This window comes from Anomaloglossus baeobatrachus, chromosome 5, assembly GCF_048569485.1.
Source record: "Anomaloglossus baeobatrachus isolate aAnoBae1 chromosome 5, aAnoBae1.hap1, whole genome shotgun sequence".
Classification (NCBI taxonomy): domain Eukaryota; kingdom Metazoa; phylum Chordata; class Amphibia; order Anura; family Aromobatidae; genus Anomaloglossus; species Anomaloglossus baeobatrachus.
In genome coordinates this window covers 115,407,747-115,431,833 of record NC_134357.1, presented here as the reverse complement: position 1 = coordinate 115,431,833, position 24,087 = coordinate 115,407,747, and the positions used below count along the sequence as shown (strand labels likewise).

At 41.8% G+C, this 24,087-nt stretch overlaps 1 protein-coding gene across 3 annotated transcripts in view; it reads right to left on the bottom strand.

The window, feature by feature from the left end:
• Positions 1 to 24,087, bottom strand: part of MYPN (myopalladin) — a 336,685-nt gene that overhangs the window by 44,171 nt on the left and 268,427 nt on the right. For all 3 annotated transcript variants that reach the window (XM_075348786.1, XM_075348785.1, XM_075348788.1), the window contains 8 exons: positions 21,754 to 21,853; positions 17,885 to 17,950; positions 14,528 to 14,669; positions 12,638 to 12,661; positions 8,559 to 8,675; positions 7,434 to 7,791; positions 6,101 to 6,571; positions 3,509 to 3,647 (listed from right to left, as the gene is read on the bottom strand). In XM_075348786.1, the coding sequence (XP_075204901.1) occupies positions 3,509 to 3,647; positions 6,101 to 6,571; positions 7,434 to 7,791; positions 8,559 to 8,675; positions 12,638 to 12,661; positions 14,528 to 14,669; positions 17,885 to 17,950; positions 21,754 to 21,853 (1,417 nt within the window). The remainder of the gene's footprint in view (positions 1 to 3,508; positions 3,648 to 6,100; positions 6,572 to 7,433; positions 7,792 to 8,558; positions 8,676 to 12,637; positions 12,662 to 14,527; positions 14,670 to 17,884; positions 17,951 to 21,753; positions 21,854 to 24,087) is intronic.

The window sequence follows — 24,087 nt, the reverse complement described above, 5'->3', positions numbered from 1 at the left end:
TGGACAGAGATGAACTACCACCTAAACATCTGAGGTGTCCCCTTTCACAATCACTTTGCATGTTTGTACTGTATAGATAAAACTCAGATAGATGTGTCTTTTCATGTTAATACATTCGTGTTATATTTTCAGTTATAAATGCCGAGGATATAATTTTGCACCATCCTTTTGAATCACCTTCTAAATTGTATATACAGTTAGGTCAAGAAACATTTGGACAGTGACACAAGTTTTGGCATTTTAGCTGTATACAAAACATATTCAAGATACAGTAATATAATCAATATGGGCTTAAAGTGCAGACTCTCATCTTCAATATGTGGGTATTCACATCCTAATTGGAGTAAGGATTTAGGAATTACAGCTCTTTAACATTTAGCTGCCTTTTTTCAAGGGACCAAAACTAATTGGACAGTTATTTCAAAAGCACTTTAATGGGCTTCATGATCTATTCCCTTGTTAATCCATCATCAATTAAGCAGGTACAGTGTCTGGATCTGATTCCAGGTGTGGCTTTTGCATTAGGAATCCGTTGCTGTGAACCCACAACATGCGGTCAAAGGAACTCCCAATGAAAGAGAAACAGACCAAAGCAGGAATCAATCAAACCTATAACATAGAAACACCCCTTAACCAAGATGAAATTCACGTTTACTAGATACATTAAAATATGGACTCACAACATTAATGATACATAAATAAACACAGAATAAATACGATAAGTAACACTCAACTTACCCTGAGATTCACCCTATCAAAACTGATATTCCTGCCTACCAACAGAGGGTAAGCACCACAACGTAATTGGTGCCCCCGCTCCACGACGGCTGTCCCTCACCTATCCCAATAATCTACCAGTAGCATATAAATGTAAACCAGAAAAATTATATAGGCAGGATATACAGTATATAGATATGGGGTACTTATCAAAGGTAGTGCAGATTACGTTACATCCTGCCTCAATACGTTTTCCCCTTATGGGCTCATCAGGTGGCCATGGTGCAGAAGAAGATTGATGGTGTGATACAGTCCATCTGATACAGTGGAGGGCAGAAATCCCTCTTGTCCCCGTTTAACTAGCCCTCTAAGGATTGATAGAAGATTGCCGCCTGCGCGAGCGGGAATTAGGTAAGCTCAAACCGCACAGCCCAAGCAGCGTCAAGGAGCCGACATCTGATGAACGGAAGTGCCCGCAACCTTTTTTACATTCCACTGTAAGGAATGGTGCCGAAGCGCATTTCAGAGCAGCGTCGTCATCCAAATAAATGATCAGGGTTGCCTTGGTGCTTATTGCATTCCACTGTGGAGCAGCAAAATCAACAGTATACATTCTGTAACAAAAAAAAAAAGCACACTGGTAAACGTAGGAACCCAAAAAGGTCTAGATGTCCACAGAAGGCAAGTGAGGTGGATGATCGCAGAATCCTTTCCATGGTGAAGAAAAAGCCCTTAACAACATCCACCCAAGTAAAGAACACTCTCCAAGACGTTAGTGTTAAGTATCTAAGTCTACCATAAGGAGAAGACTTCATTAGAGCAAATACAGAGGGTTCACCACAAGATGCAAACCATTAATTAGCTTTCAAAATACAAAAGCCAGAATAGATTGTGCAAAACAAATTTAAAGAAGCTGCCCAGTTCTGGAAAAGCATTCTTTGGATAGATGAAATTTAGATCAACCTGTATCAGAATAATGAGAAGAAGAAAGTATTGAAATGGATTGAAACGGCTCATGATGCAAAGTACACTACATCCTTTGTAAAACATGGAGACAGTGTGAGGGCATACAGTACATGACTTACAATGGCACTGGGTCACGAGTGTTTATTCATGATGTGACAGAAGACAGAAGCAGCCGGATGAATTGTGAAGTGTACAGGGAGATACTTTTTGTTAGAATTCAACCAAATCCAGGAAGGTTGATTGGATGACACTTCACATTACAGATGGACAATGACCCAAAACATGAAAGCAACCCAGGACATTTTTAGGTCAAAGAAGTGGAATATTCTTCAAAAGCTGAGTTAATCACTAGGGATGATCGAATACCTCAAATATTCGGCTTCGTGAATATTTGATGAATAGCTCACCGCTATGCGAATATTCGATGCGCAATGTAAGTCTATGGGAAGCCCGTATAGTTCCGAATAGTTATTATTTCCCATAGACTTACATTGCGCATCGAATATTCGCGAATAGCCAAATAGTGGCGACCTATTCGGTAAATATTCGCGAAGCTGAATGTTTAAGGTATTTGATCATCCCTATTAATCACCAGATTGTAACCCCTTTGAGCATGCATTTCACATGTTTAAGACAAAATTAAGGCAGAAAGATCTACAAACAAGCAACAATTGATGTCAGCCTCAGTAAAGACCTGGCAAAGTATCACAAAGGGGGAAACCAAGCATTTGGTGACGTCCATGGCTTCCAGACTTCAGGCTGTCATTAATCAACAAATCACCTGAAATATTCATGCCACTTGAAACAACTAGATCAACTCAGAATATTGTCCCCAAATCAGGCAACAAATAAGTGGTTCATGTTAAAATTTTACATTTTTATTACATACATTAAAAAACACATAATAAACATTAAAAGACAGAGTTAATCCTGCGGGAACACAATATATACCCAGATACTAAAGTCCGCATATAAGGGGGAGCTGTGCATTATAAGTACATGGCTACCATAACTGAGGTAGATTTACATAAAACAGTGCTTCAGTGCGTCACGCCCCCGGAAGAAGCAAGGACGAAACGGCGTTGGGGTGGAGGTACCGGTCACCCAGATCCAGGATTTGCGTTATTACTATCAGGTAGCTATTGTAGCATCCAACCTTGGAGTTACTAATGTTTACAATAGGGTAGCAGGCAATATTAAGTCACTAGGCACTTTACCTTTATTTTGGCAGCTCAGTGGATATTATCAGGGTTTCAGTGCATGTATGGTCAATTCACTAGCAGCACTGTTCTATGTAAATCTACCTCAGTTACGGTAGCCATGTATTTATAATGCACAGCTCCCCCTTATATGTGGACATTAGTATCTGGGCATATATTGTGTCCCCGCAGGATTAACTCTGTTTTTTAATGTTTATTATGTGTTTTTTAATGTATGTAATAAAAATTTAAAATTTTAACATGAACCACTTATTTGTTGCCTGATTTGGGGACAATATTCTGAGTTGATTCAGGCTGTCATTGCCTGCAAAGGATTTTCAATAAAGTATTAAAAATGAACATTTTATTTATGGTAAAGTAAATTTGTCCAATTAATCTTGAGCCCCTGAAATGAGGAGGCTTTGTAGAAAAAAGGTTGCAATTCGTAAATGTTTCACATGATATTTTTATTCAACCCCTTTAATTAAACCCCAAAGTCTATACTTCAATTGCATCTCAGTTGTTTAATTTTATAATAAAAAATAGCGGCATGCAGAGTGCAAATCACAAAAATTTGGTCACTGTCAAAATATTTCTGGACCTAACTATAACTATATACTACAAACCTGCTGCCGTGGAACAGGTACATCGTCTCTCAATGACAGTTTCTTTTCTAATTCCCGCACAACTTGATTCTTGCTTGCTTGTATTGAATCCTGTGAGCTGAACCGCACTGAATTTTTCTTTGTTGATCCAGCAAATGGTCTGGAAGAAAAATAATGTACATTACAATATGAAAAATTCTGGTTACCAGATTGTATAAACCTCTTGCAGTGGTGGAGCTTATCAGTTACTTCATTTAGAACTCATCTGAATGTATGAGCTATGATGGGCTAGGTCCATACAGGCCAAAGCCAGAACAAAATAGCAGTGTATAAAGTAACAGCTTAAAGGGAACCTTTATATGTTACTGTTTCTGGGATATAAAAAGGTCCATCATGTGTCATTTCTGTTTAAAAAATCACAATGAAATATGTTGCTTTTAGTATACAATTTAGCTAGGATTAGTCTGGAGTAGGGCAGTTTATTGGCCAGACTAGTTCCACCCATGACCTACCTTTCTTGTTAGCTGTAATGAAGTTAGGTGTAATGAAGCCAGGTGTATATTCCCTGGCTTCATCAATGCATCACTATCTCACAGAACACAACATCAAGCATAATACCAGTACCTGACACAACACAGCACCATGTATAATACCAGTACCTGACACAACAGAACACAGAACCATATATAATACCAGTACCTGAAACAACACAGCCCATGTATAATACCGGTAAATAACAAAACACAGCACCATGTATAATACCAGTACCTGACACAACACAACACAGAACCATATATAATACCAGTACCCGAAACAACACACCCCATGTATAATACTGATACCTTACACAACACAGCCCATATATAATAATACAAGGAGGCGTGGCTTGCTAATAGCAGGATACGACGTGTACCTGCAGAACTCCTGCAAGACATTCTTGGTTTCCTGTATACCAACAGCCTCCTCCTCTGTTCTATTCTATGCTGTTATGGGGTTGGGTAGTATATGGGACCATCACTAGAACTACAATTGGTCATTATTGATGCTTTAAAGATGGTTGTCGAAAGTTTTATTTAAGTATTTGTATCAGGTACTCTCTTGCAGCTACTCCACCTTCATCACTTCCTTTCCTATTCCTCTTATCTACCTTCTACTTTTTCTCTTAGTCCCTGATTCTCTGCCTTTTCTTTTGGGTATACTATGTATAATTTGGATATATGAGTAATATGGGTCTCCTGCCGAGGCTTTCTCTGTCATGGCTTCCTTATCCCCACTTAAGAATTTGGACCTGTTCATAAGGTCCTTTTCTCTCCTGCTAGGAGTTATTAGTTTAATTTTTGGCTTATGGAAGTAGTCCCTTCCAGTATTGTTTGTCCCCCCCATGTTTGTCAAGTCTTTTATGTTTGTTATATTTGTGTTTTGTCTTAGTAGCCCTCCCTTCCTCTAACTGTTTATTATGGCTAAGCTAACATTCACTTCTTTCAACATTAGAGGTCTAAACAGGACTATGAAACGGGGACAGATATTTTATCTACACACAAAAAAGAATCTCAATAGCTATGCTTCAAGAAAGACACCTTAAGTCCTCCTTTGGTCCTAAGTGCTAAAATAGATACTAAAGTGTCTAATCCCATTCTACTAACCAAAATAATAAAACAAAAAGTGTTACTATTGTTTCCATAAATCCCTTCCCCCCAGATTCTAGAGTCAGGGGTTGATCCGGATGGTAGATATAATTTTCTGAGAGTGTCTATTGCCAATATGAACATGGGAATTGCTAAGATTTATTTCCTCAACACAGAGCAAGGCCCATGTGGAGGTTTACAGGCACTGACTGAGCTCGCTGGGGGTTCATCTATCATTCTGGGCAGAGATTTCAAAATACCCATACGTCTGTTGACTCTTCAACAGGTAGGTCATCTGTTTCATTTTCGACAATCCGCAGTATTAGGAAACAACTTGAGAAGCTTCACTTAGTGAATGTGGTGTGTACTCCATCTGGGCCAAATGGCCTTTAGCCATCACTCAGTTATACACAACACTTACAGTTGTTTAGACTATATTTTTATATTCCATAATCTATTAGACTCTTCCCCTACATGTTCTATGCATTCATTCCTGCGGTCTGACCATGCACCAGTTTTTGGGCATAATTGACCTATCTACTCACACCACCAGAAGTTTTTCTTGGAGACTTAATGATCATTTCCTACGAGCCCAATTATACATCAAAGGGGTTGAGGAATCAATACCCACATTTGTGGCCAATCACAAAGGGGATGCCTCAGTTAGGGAATTTCCATTTGGGAGGTTCATATGAGCACAATAAAATAAAGAAAATCGGTTGTTCAATGATTATAGTTTACCTTTATTTTTGGGGATTAAAGGCCTACAAGTGTGCAGATTTAGACAATATCTCTGAGAAGGCTTAACATGAGCATAAGAGAAGCTGAAAATGTTCCCATGGGAACCTACTGATTAGGTAGCTTCAAGGTCCTGTCTGGTAACTTCCACACTAACATGTCATATTCAATTCATCACACATAAATGACACAATTTTGGACAGATTATATTCAAGTTGGAAATTTTCTATAGAGAAATGTACATACTTACGAGGAAGCACTCTTTGGTAGACCCATTGAATTTGTTACTGTAGGGGTGGATGGTAGTGAAGGTAGCGAAGGAAGAACAGAACTCAGAAATGCAACTGGATTCTGAATCCGAGGCGGTGAAACAGGGGAGGGTGTTACAGTTTGTGCTTGGAATTGGTTCCAGATGGGCTGTATTGAAGGCGTTGAAGGAGATGAAACCGCAGAGGGAGAATTGGAAGTATTTTGTGCACCTACTGCCCATGGCCTTGTCGTCTGAGATACAGTGTTAAATGCTGAAACTGGGTATGTATTTAGGGAATCAGAACTTGTGACAAGCTGTTGTGGGCGAGAAAACATGTAAGGCTGGGCAGCAGACGAATTCTGGTTTCCTGGGCTGGACTGGACATCTTTTGACGTGGCAGTAGGGCTTGGTGGTTGAACTTGCTGTTCATTCATTACTTGATTATGGAGCTGTTGTAGTTTCACAGCATCTCTGTATACAAATTACAAACATGATTCTTAAAATATGTTATTACATCTTATACATAGACAGTCAATAGCATTGTGTATGTCATCTAGAAACACAATATGTTAAACATATTAAGAATTTTTACTTTACCAAGCATAAAGAGAATGTAAGTTACAAACCCCTATCTGTGGAAGAAAAGTTGTCACTTCACCAAATTTCTTAACAGGTCACTCATATATTAGGGGCTGTTTACATCTAGTTCTGGCCCTATGTTCTGCGTAAGTGACGAGTAGACTACTACTGTAGATAATTGTGCCGAACATATGCATAAGTATCCATTAAACTTGTGTATGTCAATTTAGTGTCCTTTTGGCACACAGTAAGTCAACATACATTGTTTTTTGTTCTGCAGTCCTGTTGTGACACCTCGCGCACTCACGCGGTCACAACAGATCTGAAGAAGCGAGGGCGCATGCGCTGCCCTCTCATGCACAATAATACTGTGGGCTTCATAAACACGGCGCCGGAGATTAGCGCTATGCGCAGGCACTAACTCCGACGCCGTGTAACAGAAGAGAAGTAGAAATTTACATACAGCCAGAGGGAGGGAGGAACAGGCGGCGGGGGGCGGGAATCCACGAGCATAAACCGCCCGGACATTAGCAGCAGAGGCGCACACGTCAATCAAAAACATGATGAATTTTCAAACTTTATAAACTTGGATTTCACAGCCTACACATCTGAGCTACCCACTAATGGTACGTACACAATGTGCCTGATAGTGCCAGTACTGCACTGGCTGCACCTTATACACGAAAATCCTGATGTTTGGTTTTTAATGTTCCTATAAATCTGATCATCAATGCACGGTAAAAAATACACTTACAGTTTTGGCTTTGCAAAGACTGGTGGAGGCTCTTTCATAGATCCAGATAATGCTGAGTATGATTGACCATTTAACATGTCCTGGTTATTTGATGTATAGGTCCTTCCCACCAGAATACTTTCTTCAGAAGATGATTCACTTCCTTTGTCATCATCAGGCAAGTTGAAATGAACTCTCAGGCCAATTTTTGAGCTTGGCCTTGGCTCATTGTGGTTCACTAGTACCCCCTCTAATTTAGGCTTTGGAGGTGCTTCCACTAAAACTGGCGGTGGTGTAGAGGGCAAAGGTTCCCTTTTAAAGGCATCTATGTTGATTGTGCTTATGGTTAGGGGAGGTTTAATAGGATTTTCATTGGAACCTGGAAGAACATGAAAAGAAAAGCAATTATTTTATCACAAAAGTATCTAAACATATTGAGTTGACACATTTTGAATAATTATTGGTACGATTGGGATGTGACTTTCAGCGATTTACTTTTCCATTTACAGTTGGGTAATTTATACATTTAACTTAAATCAAAAGATAACATAACAAATTAATTAAAGGAGTTGTGCTACGAACATTTGTACAATTTAATTCATACTTTATATTGGGGTCTATTGTGGGGTCTCACATTGTACATAGGGAGACTGTGTGGGGGCTCATACTGTATGTAGCGCTGCTATGTGAGGGCTCATCCTGTATATAGGGGGACCGTGTGTGGGTTCACACTTTACATGGGGGGCTGTATGCTGAATTAATTTTAGTCTATTGGTTCAGCCCTCCACAAGAGTCATGGTCTCTCATGTGGACCCTCAGGAAAATTAAGTGCCCCCTTCTTTTAGATCAATGTTTTGCTCATAGATAAACATAATTTATGGCAGGTTCTGGCATAGCTTATAATAAATCTATTGGGTGATGGATGACCCCAGCCCCTTGCCTATGTCACATCTACTTTTTTGAAAGGATGCAAGAGCAGAATAAAAAGGAGAAAATGGTGAGAGAAAAATGCTGCAAACTGCTCAATAAATCTATATTTTTCCAGTACATCATCGTCACCATTATGGCTGCATTTAATGACATTTTTGGCTAAATGGACATAACAGTACTGAACACATCTAGAAGATTCTAACCTTTGTTACTCACCCTTCACAGTCAAGTATGCAATGCTAGAAGTGGTGCCATACTTGTTGCTTGCTGTACATGTAAACATGCCAGAATCTTCAGAGAAGACTTCTGCAATAACTAAAGTGCATATCTCTTCTGTTGAATAAAACAAAAATATACACATATACTTAAAGGTTGTTTTGGTTTGTTTGTTTCATGTAAATGTAGCAAATAGTCTGTTGGGTGAATGATGCCCTGTATATCATTTTGGCTTATACCCATGGAGTTCTTTAATCTTAGGCAATGTTCACACAGAGACATTTCGCTGTTTTCTTTTTTTTTTTTTACCGGCAGCCAAAATATGTTTTCTTGGCAGTAAAAACGCTGTGTTCAAAAATCTAGTGTTGCAGCATTTTTGGCACTTTTTGCAGTATATTTTGGGTGCCAATTACATGTATGCTTTGCCTGTTTAATATAATTGTTTGTATTAACCAAAAACCCTTAAAAAATGCTGGGAAAACAAAGAAAAATACATTGTTGCATTGTTTGGAACATCTTTCTTTCTCATTGCTTTCTATGGGAGGAAAAATGCAGAACGCTGTAAAAACCGCTAAAGAAATTGACGCTGCAGATTTAAACAACGCTGCAGTTCTCAAATTTAGTCAGGAAAAAAAAAAAGTGTGTCCATGAGATTTCTGAAAGCTCATATTATTTGCTGGCACAGTAAAATACATTTTTAGTTTGCATAAAATAATTCAGGGAAAAAGGTCACATGTGTCTTATATAACAAATATAGCTTTCAGACATGATGTTAATACAGCAATCGCTGGCCAGATGAAGAGCCACCCTCAGCACCCACTACCCTTTGTCTAGTATATTGGGTTGCAAGTACAATACCACCTTCTATTACACCCATATCACATAAGGCCTCGCTCCCACTAGCATATAAATAATCGCTCTGATACTCATCCAGATGGATGTCATGCGAGTGTCCTATTGTTTTTTTCTTGCCTTGCATCCATATGACATGTGTATGCCATTTACAGTATATAATCATCTTTTACATACTCTAATTTATTATTATGACAGCTAGCTTAAAATTACATAAAAGCATAGATAGACAGACAGACAGACAAATAAATAGATAAATAATAAAAAGATATTAGATAAATAATACAGTAGATAGATAATAAATAAATAGATGTATAGATATATAGAATAATTAGATACAGGGGCGGACATATCCTTGGTGCAACAGGGGCCCTAGAAGTATGGGGGCCGATTGCTACATTCAAAGCAGGTGGAATTGTGCATTATTATTATTATTATTATTTATTATTCTAGCATATTTATTCCATAGTGCTTTACATGTTAAAAGGGTACACATAATAAAAACAAATACAATAATCTTGAACAATACAAATAACAGACTGGTACAGGAGGACCATGATGAGTTATTGGACTCCAAAGGGCCTGAATACAGTTCTTGTACCAGGCTCCTCTTCTGTCTGTGTATGCCAGTGGATAAATAGAATAGATAGACAGAATAGATACATATCCTGCAGATATATAATTTTACAACCCCCCTATATATTATAAACTTGGACTTTTTAGTGCCATTCATGTGGCACTAAAGGGTGTTTAGGCTAGATTAACAAAATAAATAAATACATGGGGTACCCCCTATTTTTGGTAATGAGGAAATGTAAAGCAGATAGCAGAATCCATTAGGAGGGGCTTGTGACAAAGTCCATGGGAACAATAGGGCACTGTCCTTGTGGAAATAAATCTTGGCACTCAAATTAAGCTGAAATTTAGATTTTATTGTGGGTACTCAGAACCAAACCAACACTAATGTTTTGATCTAAGTGGTGGACCTTCGTCAACCGCTTTCATTTTCCAGCGGTGGATGCAGCTGTTTTCATAGCGCTCACCTTCCCTGGGGCAGATCCGTACTTCTCCTCCTGCACACTGACGAAGGTCCACCACTTAGACCGAAACGTTTGTGTTGGTTTGGTTTCGATTACCCACAATAGATTTTAAGTTTCAACTTAATTTGAGTGCCAAGTTCTATTTTCACCATTACATGGAACTGGATCCTACTTGGGCACCATTATTCAGAAGTGACATAATTTATCTATTTCTTATGTAAATTAGGAGACAGTCCTTGTTGGCTGAGCAAAGTCCAAGGTGAAGTGTTTAGGACCCTTTCACAGTTTTGAACGCCTCAATCCAGCAGGGGAAGGTGCAACATGCACAACAAAACAAGGGAGGGTCAAACAAAAACTTCAGCCGACTGCTTCCAACAACAGCAGAGTCCTGGATTTAGGATTCTTTAGGGACTTGGGCAACTACGGTATCTCTGTTAAGGGTGCAACTGGCACACAAGAGTTTTCAGTCATCCGAGTTCTCTTTTCTCCTTATGTGACGCCCTGGGCAAGCCAGGGGTCACAGGTAATGACACCACCACACCCTACACCCAGGATAGGTACACCAAAGCTAAACCTGAAATCCTTGTTGCCTTCCTCCAGGGGCTGATGTCCACACCAGGGGGTGGGCCAGGCGGTTGGCTCCGCCCACCGAGGAGTTCACAGTCCTGGAGGCGGGAAAACCAGGCAGAACAGTTTGGAAAGGAGAGAGATGAGTTTAGGAGGAGAGTGGTAGAGGAGCAAGTGAGAGGAGTTGAAGTGGAAAGAGAAAAAGTGACAGTTTGGAAGCCTGAAGTTAGTCCGAGTGTGTGCCCCGGACTGAGACAGCAAGGTTAGCAGACGGCGGTGACCGTCTGCAGTGGAGGCTGATCGGAGGTTGCCGAAAGGACCGTGGACGGGTGGTGGCCCGGCGGTACCGGACCAGTATACAAAGAGAAGCCAGCACCATTGGCAGGGGCCTTTCGGATCCCGGCAAGGCTAGGAGTCGCCGTGAATTTGCCAAATCCGTCAGTGAAGGGGACCTCCGGGTCTCCAAACAACTAAGTCCCGATTGAAGGCAACAGTCCAATCGTATGAGAGAAACACCGCCACCGCCAAGGCACCAGTTTCTCAGGGCCAGCGCCTGCGGGCAAAGGGGGGCTCCTCCGGCCCATATCCAAGTCGGGGAGCGGGTTACCGGTGGGAATCCATCGCTACCAACAGTGAACTCAGGTGCAGGAAAAGTGACAGTCACCGTTAACTACCGGGGAAAAGCAACAGAAAGCCGTCCGTGGGAACCGTCTTTCCAGCCGCGTGTTTTACCGAGAACTGTGTCAACGTCTCAGGCTGAGTGAGTACCACCGTGCCGTGAGGCACAGCGCTGCCCCCGTGACCCTGCACCTCAGCAAGCCCCGCACCCGGCCTGCCATCCATGCCTACCCCATCACCGGGCCCCGGGACAACCAACCCCCTACCCACAGAGGGGAGAGATAACAACAAAGCTGCTCCCTGTCACCGCTCCCGGGATCCCCATACAGAGCAGCGGTGGTGTCCACACAATCACCACAACCGTGGGTGGCGTCACGGACAATAAATCCCCAAATCCAATCCCCTTTTCACTCACGGGCGAGGAGCGCCGCTCGAGTCCCCGAGATCTGGCACATTGCTCGAGCCACCGAGCAGCAGAGGCCGCAGCAGCAGTGGCAGCCGGACCCGAGCAGTGGGTGAGCGCAGCGTCCCCTCCTCCGCCCGCGACACTTACTCCTCCACTTCAAAAGCCCTGCCAGCCATTTCACTATCAGTTGACTCCTCCCAGGTTGGACTAGTCCCAACACTTAACTGTTTATGTCCCTGCAGTCTGTTCCTGGGCAGACTTAACCTTTTACCTACTTTTCTACACACATACTTTACATTATAATACTGTACACATTACCAACACTGCTACATCTTACATTATACCTTACATTGCTATACACTATGCATTATTTTATGTATATATATATATATATATATATCACAGTATTTATAAAACATGTAAAATGTAATTCACATTACACAACATTGACGCAGTTGGTGTCCACCTCTCTTACATTTTCTTTTCCCCTGTATCATGTCAGGGTAGAACTGGAAGGTCCCTATACATATTATATATTTTTTCTCCATAACTGAGTAAGGTTCTTTGTTGTTTCATACTCATAGTTTTACACTTACCTAGTTCAGCCATAGATCGAGGTTCTAGGAAAAAATTACATATAAAATTTAGTACAATTTTGTGATTTTCACCTTTGATTTATTAATAGTGATTCTAATATGTGTAAACCATTTAACTGACTGAACTGCTTATATAAGATTATTTAAAAAAAAACAAAAAAAAAAAATAAAATCATTTTTTTGTATGTTCTGGATAATGATATTCATTAAGTAGTTGCAATAGTATAAACCATAGATTAAATTTTGGTAATTTTATTTTGTGGGTAAACAACTTTGTTTCAAGCATGCTTATTTCTAAGTAGATATATTTCCAAAGATGGGATTGACATGAATTTCTCACCAAATATCGGTAACAACCCATCCAGTCCACACAGACAAAGAAATCAAACCATAGAAATCCATAAATTAAGTTATGTGTAATAATGACAAAGGGAAAAAGTGTTGAACACACTTACTAAAATGTATTTAATACTTCGTACAAAATCCGTTATTGGTGATTATAGCTTCAAGACACCTCCCATATGGATAAACTAGTCACATGCATTGTGTGGGAGAATGGCCCAAAATCACACCTGAGCAAACACTTTTCAAATCCTGAAGGTTCTGTAGACTTTTCCTATGAACTCTGAGCTTTAGTTTCTTCCATAAATTTTCTATTGGATTCAGGTCAGGAGATTGTCTGGGCCATTCTAGCAGCTTTTTTTTCATTCTCTGAAACCAATTGAGAGTACCCTTGGCTTTGTGTTTGGGACATTTGTCTTGCTGAAATGTCCACCCTCATTTCATTTTCATCATCCTGGTAGATTGCAGACGACATTGCATTGTCTTGGTACTTTGTCCATTTATCCTTCCTTCAATTATATGAAGAGCTTGCCAGAGCCATATGCTAGAAAACAGCCCCACACCATGATGTTCCCACCTTAGTATGATGTTTTGGGGTGATATGGAGTGCCTTTTAACCTTCAAACATGGTTTGTTATGGCATCCAAAAAGTTACATTTTGGTCTCATCTGACCCTATTATATTCTCCCAGTATTTCAAAGGCTTGTCTAAATATTGAGCGAACATTAAACACACTTGAGCATGCTGTTTGTTCAGCAATGTAGGTTGAAAGCATTACTTATTGTTTTCTTTGAAACAATTGTATCTGCTGATTCCAGTTCTTTCTTTAACTCTCCACAGGTCGTTCTTGGTTCTTGGATAACTCTGATAATTATTTTCCCTTCTCTGTCTACAATTTTGCAAGGAGCACCTGGTCGTTACTGGTATATGGTGAAATTATGTTATTTCCATTTCCGGATTATGGCCCCAACAGTGCTCACTGGAGCCTTCAGTAGTTTAGAAATTCTTCTGTAAACAATGCCATTAGTATATTTTGCAACAATAAGGTTGCAAAGGTCTTGAAGCAGCTCACTGGTTTTACCCATCATGAGATGTTTCTTGTGTGTCACCTTGGTAATGAGACACCTTTCTATAGGCCATTAGTTGAACTAGTTGATATTATTTTTCACTAAGTAGCAGGATTGCTTTCTAACTGCTGATACATTTTAGCTGGTGTCATGACTTTCCATGATTTTTGCAATCTCTTTCTTCATGTGTTCAATACTTTTTCCTTTTTATCTTTAATTATTACACATACTGTAACTTATTTTATGGAAATCTTGAGTTTGACTTCTTTGCCTGTGAGGAGTGGATGGGTTGTTACCGACACCTGATGAGAAATTCATGTCAAAAGCATCTTTAGAAATATATTTAGTTAGATAATTAGTAACTTGTTCAATACTTATTTCACCCACTGTATATGTATATGGTGAGCATGTAGATAAGTATATGTGTGAATACTGTATTGGATACTATATTGAATAAAATCAAATATAGGAAGCAGATTACTTTTCTGTAAAATCCGAAAATCTGGTGAATCTTCAATCAACGTTCCTTCTCTGTACCATTCAACCTTTGGGGAAGGAGATCCCTTGACTCGGCTTTCAAATACAACCAACTGACCCTCAGAAGACGTTATGTCTTGCAATGTCTACAAAACATAAAGGAGAAAACAAATAAAATTATTCTAATAAATTCCACAATGCCATCAATATAACACCAGTAAAAATGATTAGCAATCAATACTAGAAGATATGCCCTGTTTTTATAACTTTCATGATGTTATTAAAGGGAATCTGTAATCATTTTTTGTTATATAATCTGATAGCTGCATGAGGTAGGGGCAGAAAACCTGATTCCAGCGATGTATCACTTAGTTTACTGGGTGCAGCAGTTATGACAGAATCACAATCTTCTCTGCTGCACTCATAGCAGAGCTCGGTTTTATACCTACATATGACCCCGGCCACACCACAGCTTTCTGTGTATTATGTATAGTTACAGAGAGATGCTAATCAGTGGTTGGGTGTGGTTGGCTTACGATGCACGAAGTCCTTTGTCCTATGGTGATAATCTCCTGCTGATAAAACACTGATTGTATTGAAACAGCAAAACACAGCCCAGTAAGTGGCACATCACTGGAATCAGGGTCTCTGTTTCCACATTATGGTGCTCTTAGATTACTTATTCATTACATTTATATTCTGTATGCAGGGGCATAACAATCGCAGTCACAGAGGTCGTGACTGGGCTTGGGAGTACAAGAGGCTCACCGACCCCAGTTAAGGACTCTTTTGTTTCTATTATGAAGTTTGTTTGTATCATGAAGTTTGAAACATGTAAAGGCTACCTATGACCCGAATTTTCCATCTGTGGTCTCCACATGTTTTTTAAAATGTACCAATAAAGGAGTTTTTTTTATCTTATCCGGAATCAGTGCTGGGTCCAAACCTTCCATTTTCTTTGTCACCTTCATGCTGGTCAGGACTAACCAGTGGACTTCGTGCATCCCTGGGATCTTGCAGCATTGGGTGACAGGTGAGCTGAATTTTTTCTTTTTTCACCGACCCCAGTGCCTGCTATAGCTGCATGTGCATTGGAGGGCGTACATCCAGCTGAAATGCATTACAGCATAGAGTCCCGTCGGGTACCTCGCTGCAACACAAGCTACCAGTCAAACTAAGACCGGCAGCTGACATTGGGCTGTACGTGACTGGGAGCGCATGACAGTGATGTCATGTGCTATGGCGCGCACTCCAATGTCAGCTGCCGGCCACTGAATACTAGCTACAGACACTGTGTAGCGTGGGAGTGGAGGGAGGTGAATAGAATGTTTTGTTTTTTATGTGTTAGAACGACAACTGTTTATACCAGTAAAGGGCCAAGGATAAGGACATATGTGGCACCCTGGACTAGCCAGGTAGCCACAGTCAAAACACACACACACACACACACACACCCACCCCCCGGACAGTTACATTAGTCAGACAAAAACCCTTGTTGCCTCCCTCCAGGGTCTGATGTCCACACCAGGTGGGGCGGAGCCAGGCGGTTGGCCCCACCCACCGAGGAGTTCACAGGCCTGGAGGCGGGAAAGCAGACAGTTGAGTCTAGGAGGTGAAAGTGAGAGGTCACGTACTGCAAGTGTCTGGGTCGGAGACCAGGCACTGACAGCAAGGTTGGCAGATGGTGGTGGCCGTCTGCAGGAGTTGGTGGAACTCCGCAGAGCCGTAAGGACCGGGGCTGGGCGGTGGCCCACCGGTACCGGGAACGGAGTGAAGCTAAGCACACAGGCAGGGCCATCGGACCCCGACCAGGCTTGGAGCCGCCGTCAACAGTCAAATCCGAATGTGACAGGAACCCCCGGGGTTCCCTAACAACTAAGTCCCGATTGAAGGCAACCGCTCACACCGTGAGGATATACAGCCACCGCCACCGGCTAGAAATCCGAGGGCCAGCGCCTGCGGGCAAAACGGGCTCCTCCGGTATCTATACACGGGGGAGCGGACAACCGTTGGGAAGCCATTGGAGTCATCACAGTACACAAAGGTGCAGGGAAAGACAGCCACAATCACCTGTCCGGGGAGAGAGACACTGCAGCCGGCTGCGAACTCATCCATCCAGCCGTTTGGTTTACCGGAGACTTTGTGCATCCATTGCTGAGTGAGTACACCCGTGCCATCCGGCACCGCGGCGCGCTGTCCCTGCAACCCTGCACCTCACCGACCCTGCCTCCCCGTCACACCACCGGGCCCCGGGACCACCAACCCCTACCCACGGAGGGGGACAACAACATCCCAGCTGCTCCCTAACATCGCTCCCGGGATCCCCGTCACCAGCAGCGGTGGTGCCCATCTTCACCACAACCCGTGGGTGGCGTCACTGACTAAATCCCCAAACAAACCACCCCCCTTTCACTCAGGGGCGAGGAGCGCCGCTCGAGTCCCTGGATCCGGCCCACCGCTCAAGCCACCGAGCAGCAGCTGCAGCGCCGGACCCGAGCGTTAGCGAGCGCAGCGCACCGCCACCCGCGACACATACATACTAAGATGAGCCACATATACACTAGGATGGGCCCAAGATAACGACATATATACCAGAATGGGCCCAGAAAGAGGATATATATACCAGGATATGCCCAGGATGAGGACATACATACCAGGATGGGCCACATATACACCAGGATGGGCCAATGATGAGGACATATATACCAGGATGTGCCGAGAATGAGGACATACATGCCAGGATGAACTACATATATACTAGGATGGGCCACATATATACAAGGATTGGTTCAGAATGACATATATACCAAGATGGGCCCAGGATTAGAACATATATACGAGGATGGGCCTAGGATGGGGGACATACATACCAGGATGAGGGACATTTATACCAGGATAAGGACATATGTACCAGGAAAGGGGACATATATACCAGGATGGGGCCCAGGATGAGGACATATATATCAAGATGGGCCCAGGATGAGAACATACATACCAGGATGGCAGACATACATACCAGGATAAGAAACATCTATACCAGCATAAGGACTTATATACCAAGAAAGGGGCCTAGAATGGGGGACATATATACCTGGATGTGGAACATATTTACCAGGGAACAGCCCTGGATGGGGGACATTACTACACAATAAAGAAAGAGGGGGATAACTCCTATGTCTTTATTGGATTTATGATGCTACAAGGGCCCATACATATGATCAACATGCTGGGGGGCCAGGCCCAAACTTTGCAGCGGGGCCCATCATACTCTAGTTATGGCACTGTCTGTATGTTTTCCGTTTTGGAATGATTCATTGGCAATTAAAGTTATGTTGCAACCTAGGGAATATAGATAGTTCACCTTTGTAAAAACAGGAGCAGCCATTAATGGTCTTCCGTCCAATCCTTGCAGGTATGAAGTCGAATTCTGTGAAAGATTGAGAGATGAGATATAAAAATTGACTCTTTCAGGACAAAAATTACTTTTCTGGAGAAATGTCAAAACCAAACAGCATTTTAATAGAAAGTAATATCTTTGGACAAGAAATACTTAATATAGAATAAAGTTGCAATTAAATGGGGTTTAGAGGAGAATTGACATATGCTATTTATATGCAGAAATAATTTGAAGGAAACCAATAATAAAGTCATTTTCAAGATTAAATCTCATCATAAAATTTTATAAAAACTATGACCTCACAAGCCATTACAGGTAAAGATTATCCAAACATTTAATAGACAAAAAGGAATGCAGCGCAGGAGTGCTCAGTTCAGTGGTGACAGTAAAGAGGGAGAAAGAGCACTTTTTACTACAAATTACTTTGCAATGCTCTCAATTTTTTAAAAAATGGAGTGAATATGGAATAAGGTAAGTCACAGAGAAGCCTTTTATATAATGAAACTTCACAATTATACCAATCTATAAAGGGAATGTGTCAGCAGGAGTTAACATCCCAAACTGTATACAATGAGGAAAATAAGTATTTGGTACACTGCTGATTTTGCAAGTTTTCCCACCTACAAAGTATGGAGAGGTCTGTAAGTTTTAGTGTAGGTACATTTCAAATGTGACAGACAGAATAAAACAAACAGAATTAAAAAAAATCCAGAAAATCACACTGTATGATTTTTAAATAATTAATTTGCATTTTATTGCATGAAATAAGTATTTGATCACCTACAAGCAGCAAGAATTCTGTCTCTTACAGACCTTTCATTTTTTCTTCAAGACACCCTCCTACTCCGCACTCATTATACCGGTATCAACTGCACCTGTTTGAACTCGTTACCTGTATAAAAGACACCTGTCCACACCTCAATCAATCACACTCCAACCCCTCCTGTTCTGTGTCAGTTACTTGTCTCACACTGGTAACGCCTTTTTTTATTTAAAATAATATCTGGAGGCGGAGTTATCTTCCAGGCATCATCCGCCCCATAGCCTGGAAGATGTTATGGTTGCTGCGAGCACTGGAGACTATGTCCAGATTTCTTGCTACTGCACATGTGCGAGCGCTGGAGACTAAGTCCAGATTTCTTGCTACTGCACATGTGCGAGCGCTGGAGACTAAGTCCAGATTTCTTGCTACTGCACATGTGCGAGCGCTGTGAACTAAGTCCAGATTTCTTGCTACTGCACATGTGCGAGCGCCGGAGACTAAGTCCAATCTTGGAGCCATTGCACATGTGCGGGTGACATCATCGCTGACACGAGGTCACATGTCTCTGACACCTTCTATGCCGATTGGTCGCTGGTCATGTGCTTGTGACGTCTTGCTCGGTGATAGGCCAGCATGACGTCACTCCTGTCGTTCTGGAAGCGGATTGGCTCTGGTGTCCTCCATCTTGGATGAGGCACAGAGTCTATATAAGACCCTGACACACGCCGCATGGTGCTCAGTCCTCTTGGTTCATGCATATGAGTAGACGCTCTGTGCGCGTTCCTCTAGGCATTCCTCTGTCTATGCTAGGTGAGCGCTACCGGCAGGGTAGCGTTCTTATACCTTACAGCTTCGGCTGCTGTCCGTATCCTTACCTCTTAGGGGAGCGGACATAGGCAGGTGCCTGAGGCACATGGTCTGGCTGGGCCTTGTGATTGTACTCGTAGGTGGACGTTGCCGCTAGGGTAACGTTCCTTATACTGCGTCTGGCAGTTGTTCGTATCCTCGCACACTAGGGGAGCGAACAGAGGTAGGAGCTTTGTGCGGCTTACGCTGCTGTTCGTCTCTTTTGCACCACTAGAAGAGCGGACCTAGGCAGGTGCCATATCTAGTGGTTCGTGTCCTCGCACACTAGTGGAGCGAACGCAGGTAGGAGCTTTGTGCGGCTTACGCTGCTGTTCGTCTCTTTTGCACCACTAGAAGAGCGGACCTAGGTAGGTGCCATTTCGCACACATTGCCTTTGTCTCTGTGATTATTAACAGAGATCATTCCACACACCCTCCAAGTAAGGGAGGAATTGCTTTACTTTCTTATTATATCCTTCTGTGAGTTAACAGAGGTATTGCACTCTGCCATAGTCTGCAGCAAAGTCTTTGCACGGTGGACCCTGACTGTCTGATACTCCTTTCGGTTATTATCAGACAGCCCCCCGTAACAGAAGAGCTCATATACATAAAGTGATAAAAGATGATATTTCAACAACAAAACATTTGATATGAGACACACAGGTATGACATTTTTCAGCATTCTATAACCTGTATGCCCATATTAACAGTTTAAAAAAGTCAAAGTGATGTTAGATTCCCCTGAACCCTTTCACAACCGATCATGTACTGATACATCATTGGTTGTGTTGCGGCAATCACCGCTGGCAGCTGGAGTATCAGCGGTGATCACTGCACATGTCTGCTGATTTGAACAACAGACATGTGGTGCTAACAGGCGTGGGTGGATCTGCGAATGTGACAAAATGTGACAGCATGATTTAAATGGCTGCGACGTTCCCTGCCGCCATCAGAGGCCATGTGACGTGATCACAGGGAGCCGATGATTGTCATGGTAGCTTGTGGTCATGTAATGACCCATTATGTGACCATGACGTACTTCCTTTAAGAGCCGACAGAGCGGTGGCTGTTAAAGGAACAGTGCATTTTTGCTGATCAGAACTGTGCAGCTCTGATCAACAGAAATGTACAAGCACTCAGACTGCTGATCCATAAAGTCCACCGGGGGACCAGTAAAATAAATAAAAAATGGGGAAAAAAAGGTTTACAAAATAAAAAAAAAGCCCTAAAAGTTCAAATCAACCCCCCATTCACCCCATTGAAAATAAAACAGTTAAAATTAAAACCATACACATATTTGGTATCACCGAGTTCAGAAATGCCCGATCTATCAAAATATAAAATGAATTAATCTGATCAGTATATGATGAAAAAAATTACATTTTTTGGTCATCACAAAAATAAATTAAAATGCAATACCAAGCAATAAAAACATAGCATCCACACAAAAATGGTATCATTAAAAACATCAGCTCAAGATGCAAAAAATAAGCCATCACTGAGCCCCAGATCCCAAAAACTGATAACAATACGGGTCTCATAAAATGGTGCCAAAAGCACCATTCTTTTTTTAGACAAACCTCTGAATTTTCCTAACCCCTTAGATAAAAGTAAAAGTATCCATGTTTGATATCTATGAACTTGTACCCACCTGAGGCATCATACGGACACATCAGTTTTACCATATGGTGATCATGGTGAATAAAATATCCCCAAAACAATTGTGCAATTGCACTTTTTTTGCAATTTCATCTCACTTGGCATTTTTTTCCCGTTTTCCAGTACATGGTAAAACAAAAAATCCCAGAAAATATCATATTGCAAGATTGACGTAAAAATTAAAACGTTACGGCTCTCGAAAGAAAGGGAGCAAAAAATGAAAATGGAAAATTGCCAGGGGGAGAAGAAGTTGAACCCTTCATGTATTTACAAACGTCAAGAGCCTTTGGAGCCTTTGGAGACTGAACATGTGAACGGCAAATCATTTTTCCATTGCACTGCAGATGTTCTTACTTCTTTCTAACGTTTCTCAGACAAGCTATGCAGCATACTCGCCTGAAAAAGATGTCATGTGCCCAAACCCTCAGGCACCATACTTATTATGTTGCAGTTTGTTTTTCTTATGTGTTTTATTGGTGGCAATATTTAGGTCTTTTGGTTCATTAAATTTTTTTAGAATTAAATGAAACATTTAAAAAAATGCAATGATCAAATATTATCTCACCTGTTGCGTCTGTCCTTGCTGTACAACAGTGATTGGAATATTTATTTCTTGGAGGGCGGCAGGATCAGATACTTCTGCTGTCAAATTGTCACTTTGTGACCTTCACAGTAATACAGAAAATACAATGTTAAAGGGGTTTTCAGATAAGTTGTGTCCTCAAGTGCAATTTGTTGTAGAGAAAACAAACTGTGCTTTAGTCACTCTCCCAGGGTCCAGCCTGCTGACATCATGTTGTCAGCGCCACAGCCAATCAGTGAGCTCAGCGACCCCTCCCGTGTAGATAACATGAGCAGTTGAGCTCAACGATTGGCTGCAGAGCTGTCAACATCATATTAGCACTGCAGACAATAACTGAAAATAAGAACATGGGTGGGACCTGGGGACGGTGGGTAAAACCCGGTTTGTTTCTTTTTACACCAAACCGCAAGTGAGGATGCAGGTTTTCTAAAAGTGGAAAATTCCTTTAAGGCTATGTGCCCACGGAACAACGTACCCACGGATTTTCCAGATAAATCCCCAGGTTTACGCAAATACAGACACTCCCTATGTTATCATATGGGATTTGGGGAATGCTGTATCAATGCTGCGGTATGTGCGGCTGCGAAAAATGCATCGGATTTCCCGCAACCGCACGTAACTGCATGTCAATTATTCATGCAGAAATAACTGCGGATGTCCCGCCTTTCCACTATGGAGATAGAGGCCGGGACTTCCGCAGGTATTTCCGCACTTGTTCTGCAGGTTTACTGCAACAAAAAAGCTCGAATCCCACAGCAATGGATAGCTGCGGATTCCAGGGAGCAGCTGTGTGAAACCTGGTGACAAACCTATGGCAAAGTCAGCACATAGCCTAAGGGCAGTTGCGCACAGGATCTTTTCAAGTGGAATCCACCCGGAATCCGCCTGAAGAAAGGCAGCAAAAGCGCACCATAAAATTAACATAATGCACAGCATTATTTGACCTCACAATCTAGTACTGATTCTTAAATAAAGTGGATTTATCAGCAACTGTCACAATACAAACTTCAGACAATAATATATATTTTTAGAGCGTAGTAGACTGGTGTACTTACTTTGAAAAAATCTAACATTTGTGAAAGATGTCCTACCTGAGTCCAGCTCTTTCAAAAAGAGTTAAACAGGCATTATTTTCTATAGGAGTTCGGAATATAACTTCTCAATTTTCAGAACTCTTACGCTGCTTTCACACTACGTTTTTTTAACATGCGTCATGAACGTTTTTTTGCTGTAAAAGCGGATCCTGCTTTTACAGCAAAAAAACGCATACAAATGCATGTGTTATTTTGCAGGATCCTGTCACTTTAAGTTTATGGGCGGGCATTGGAGTCATGTGATCGGGAGTGAGGGGAACTGAACGTGATAGACTGGGAGCCGGCTTCTGACAGCTGCAGAGGCTCGTAACCAAGGTAAACATCAGGTAACTTGCTTGGATACCCGATATTTACGTTGGTTATGAGCATCCGCAGGTGCTAGGAGCCGGCTGCCTGCTCCCTGCTCACGTAACCAACGTAAACATCGGGTAACTAAGAGAAGCGCTTTGCTTGGTTACACGATATTTATCTTGGTTACGAGTGTCCGCAGCTCTCAGGCGGGGGAGAGAGAGGGTGGGAGAGGCAGAGAGGGAGGGGGAGAGAGGGAGGGGGAGAGACAGAGAGGGAGGGAGAAAGAGGGACTGATCACCAGAGGCTAGTTTCTGGGCATGCTCAGTAGAGCAAGCATGATCCTGTCTATCAGCATGCCAGCATTCACATACGTTTGCGTGCAGTATAGTCAGGATCCAGCAACTTGCAGTATTTGGACGCAGCTCAAAAACGCTACAAGTAGCGTTTTTTGAAAAATGTTAAAAAACTGCAACTCGCTGGATCCTCACTAAAACGCACGCAAACGCATGTGAACGAATGTTGACGCGAGTCCATTGCAAATGCATTGAAATGAAAACGCATTTGCACTGGATCCGTTTTTGCGTTAAAAAAACGTTCAGGACGCATGTTAAAAAAACGTAGTGTGAAAGTAGCCTTATAGAAGTTTGATGAAGAGATTTGATGTGCGGCCACCTTTTCATTCTAAACAGAAGAAAGATAGGGCCCTGTTTTTGAGACAGATGCTGGTCCCAGTGTATCTGATGGATGTGAAATAATGTCTGAGATGGGAATACCCCTTTAAATTGTAACTGCCTGTAGCCACCACTAGAGGGAGTTTAGTATCTTACAGAATACTATTTATGGTAGTCATTGCACTGAATAATAAAACAGTATGCAGTTATGGCGACAAATTTTTCTCATTTAACTATATGTCATAGCAAGGGATTTATAG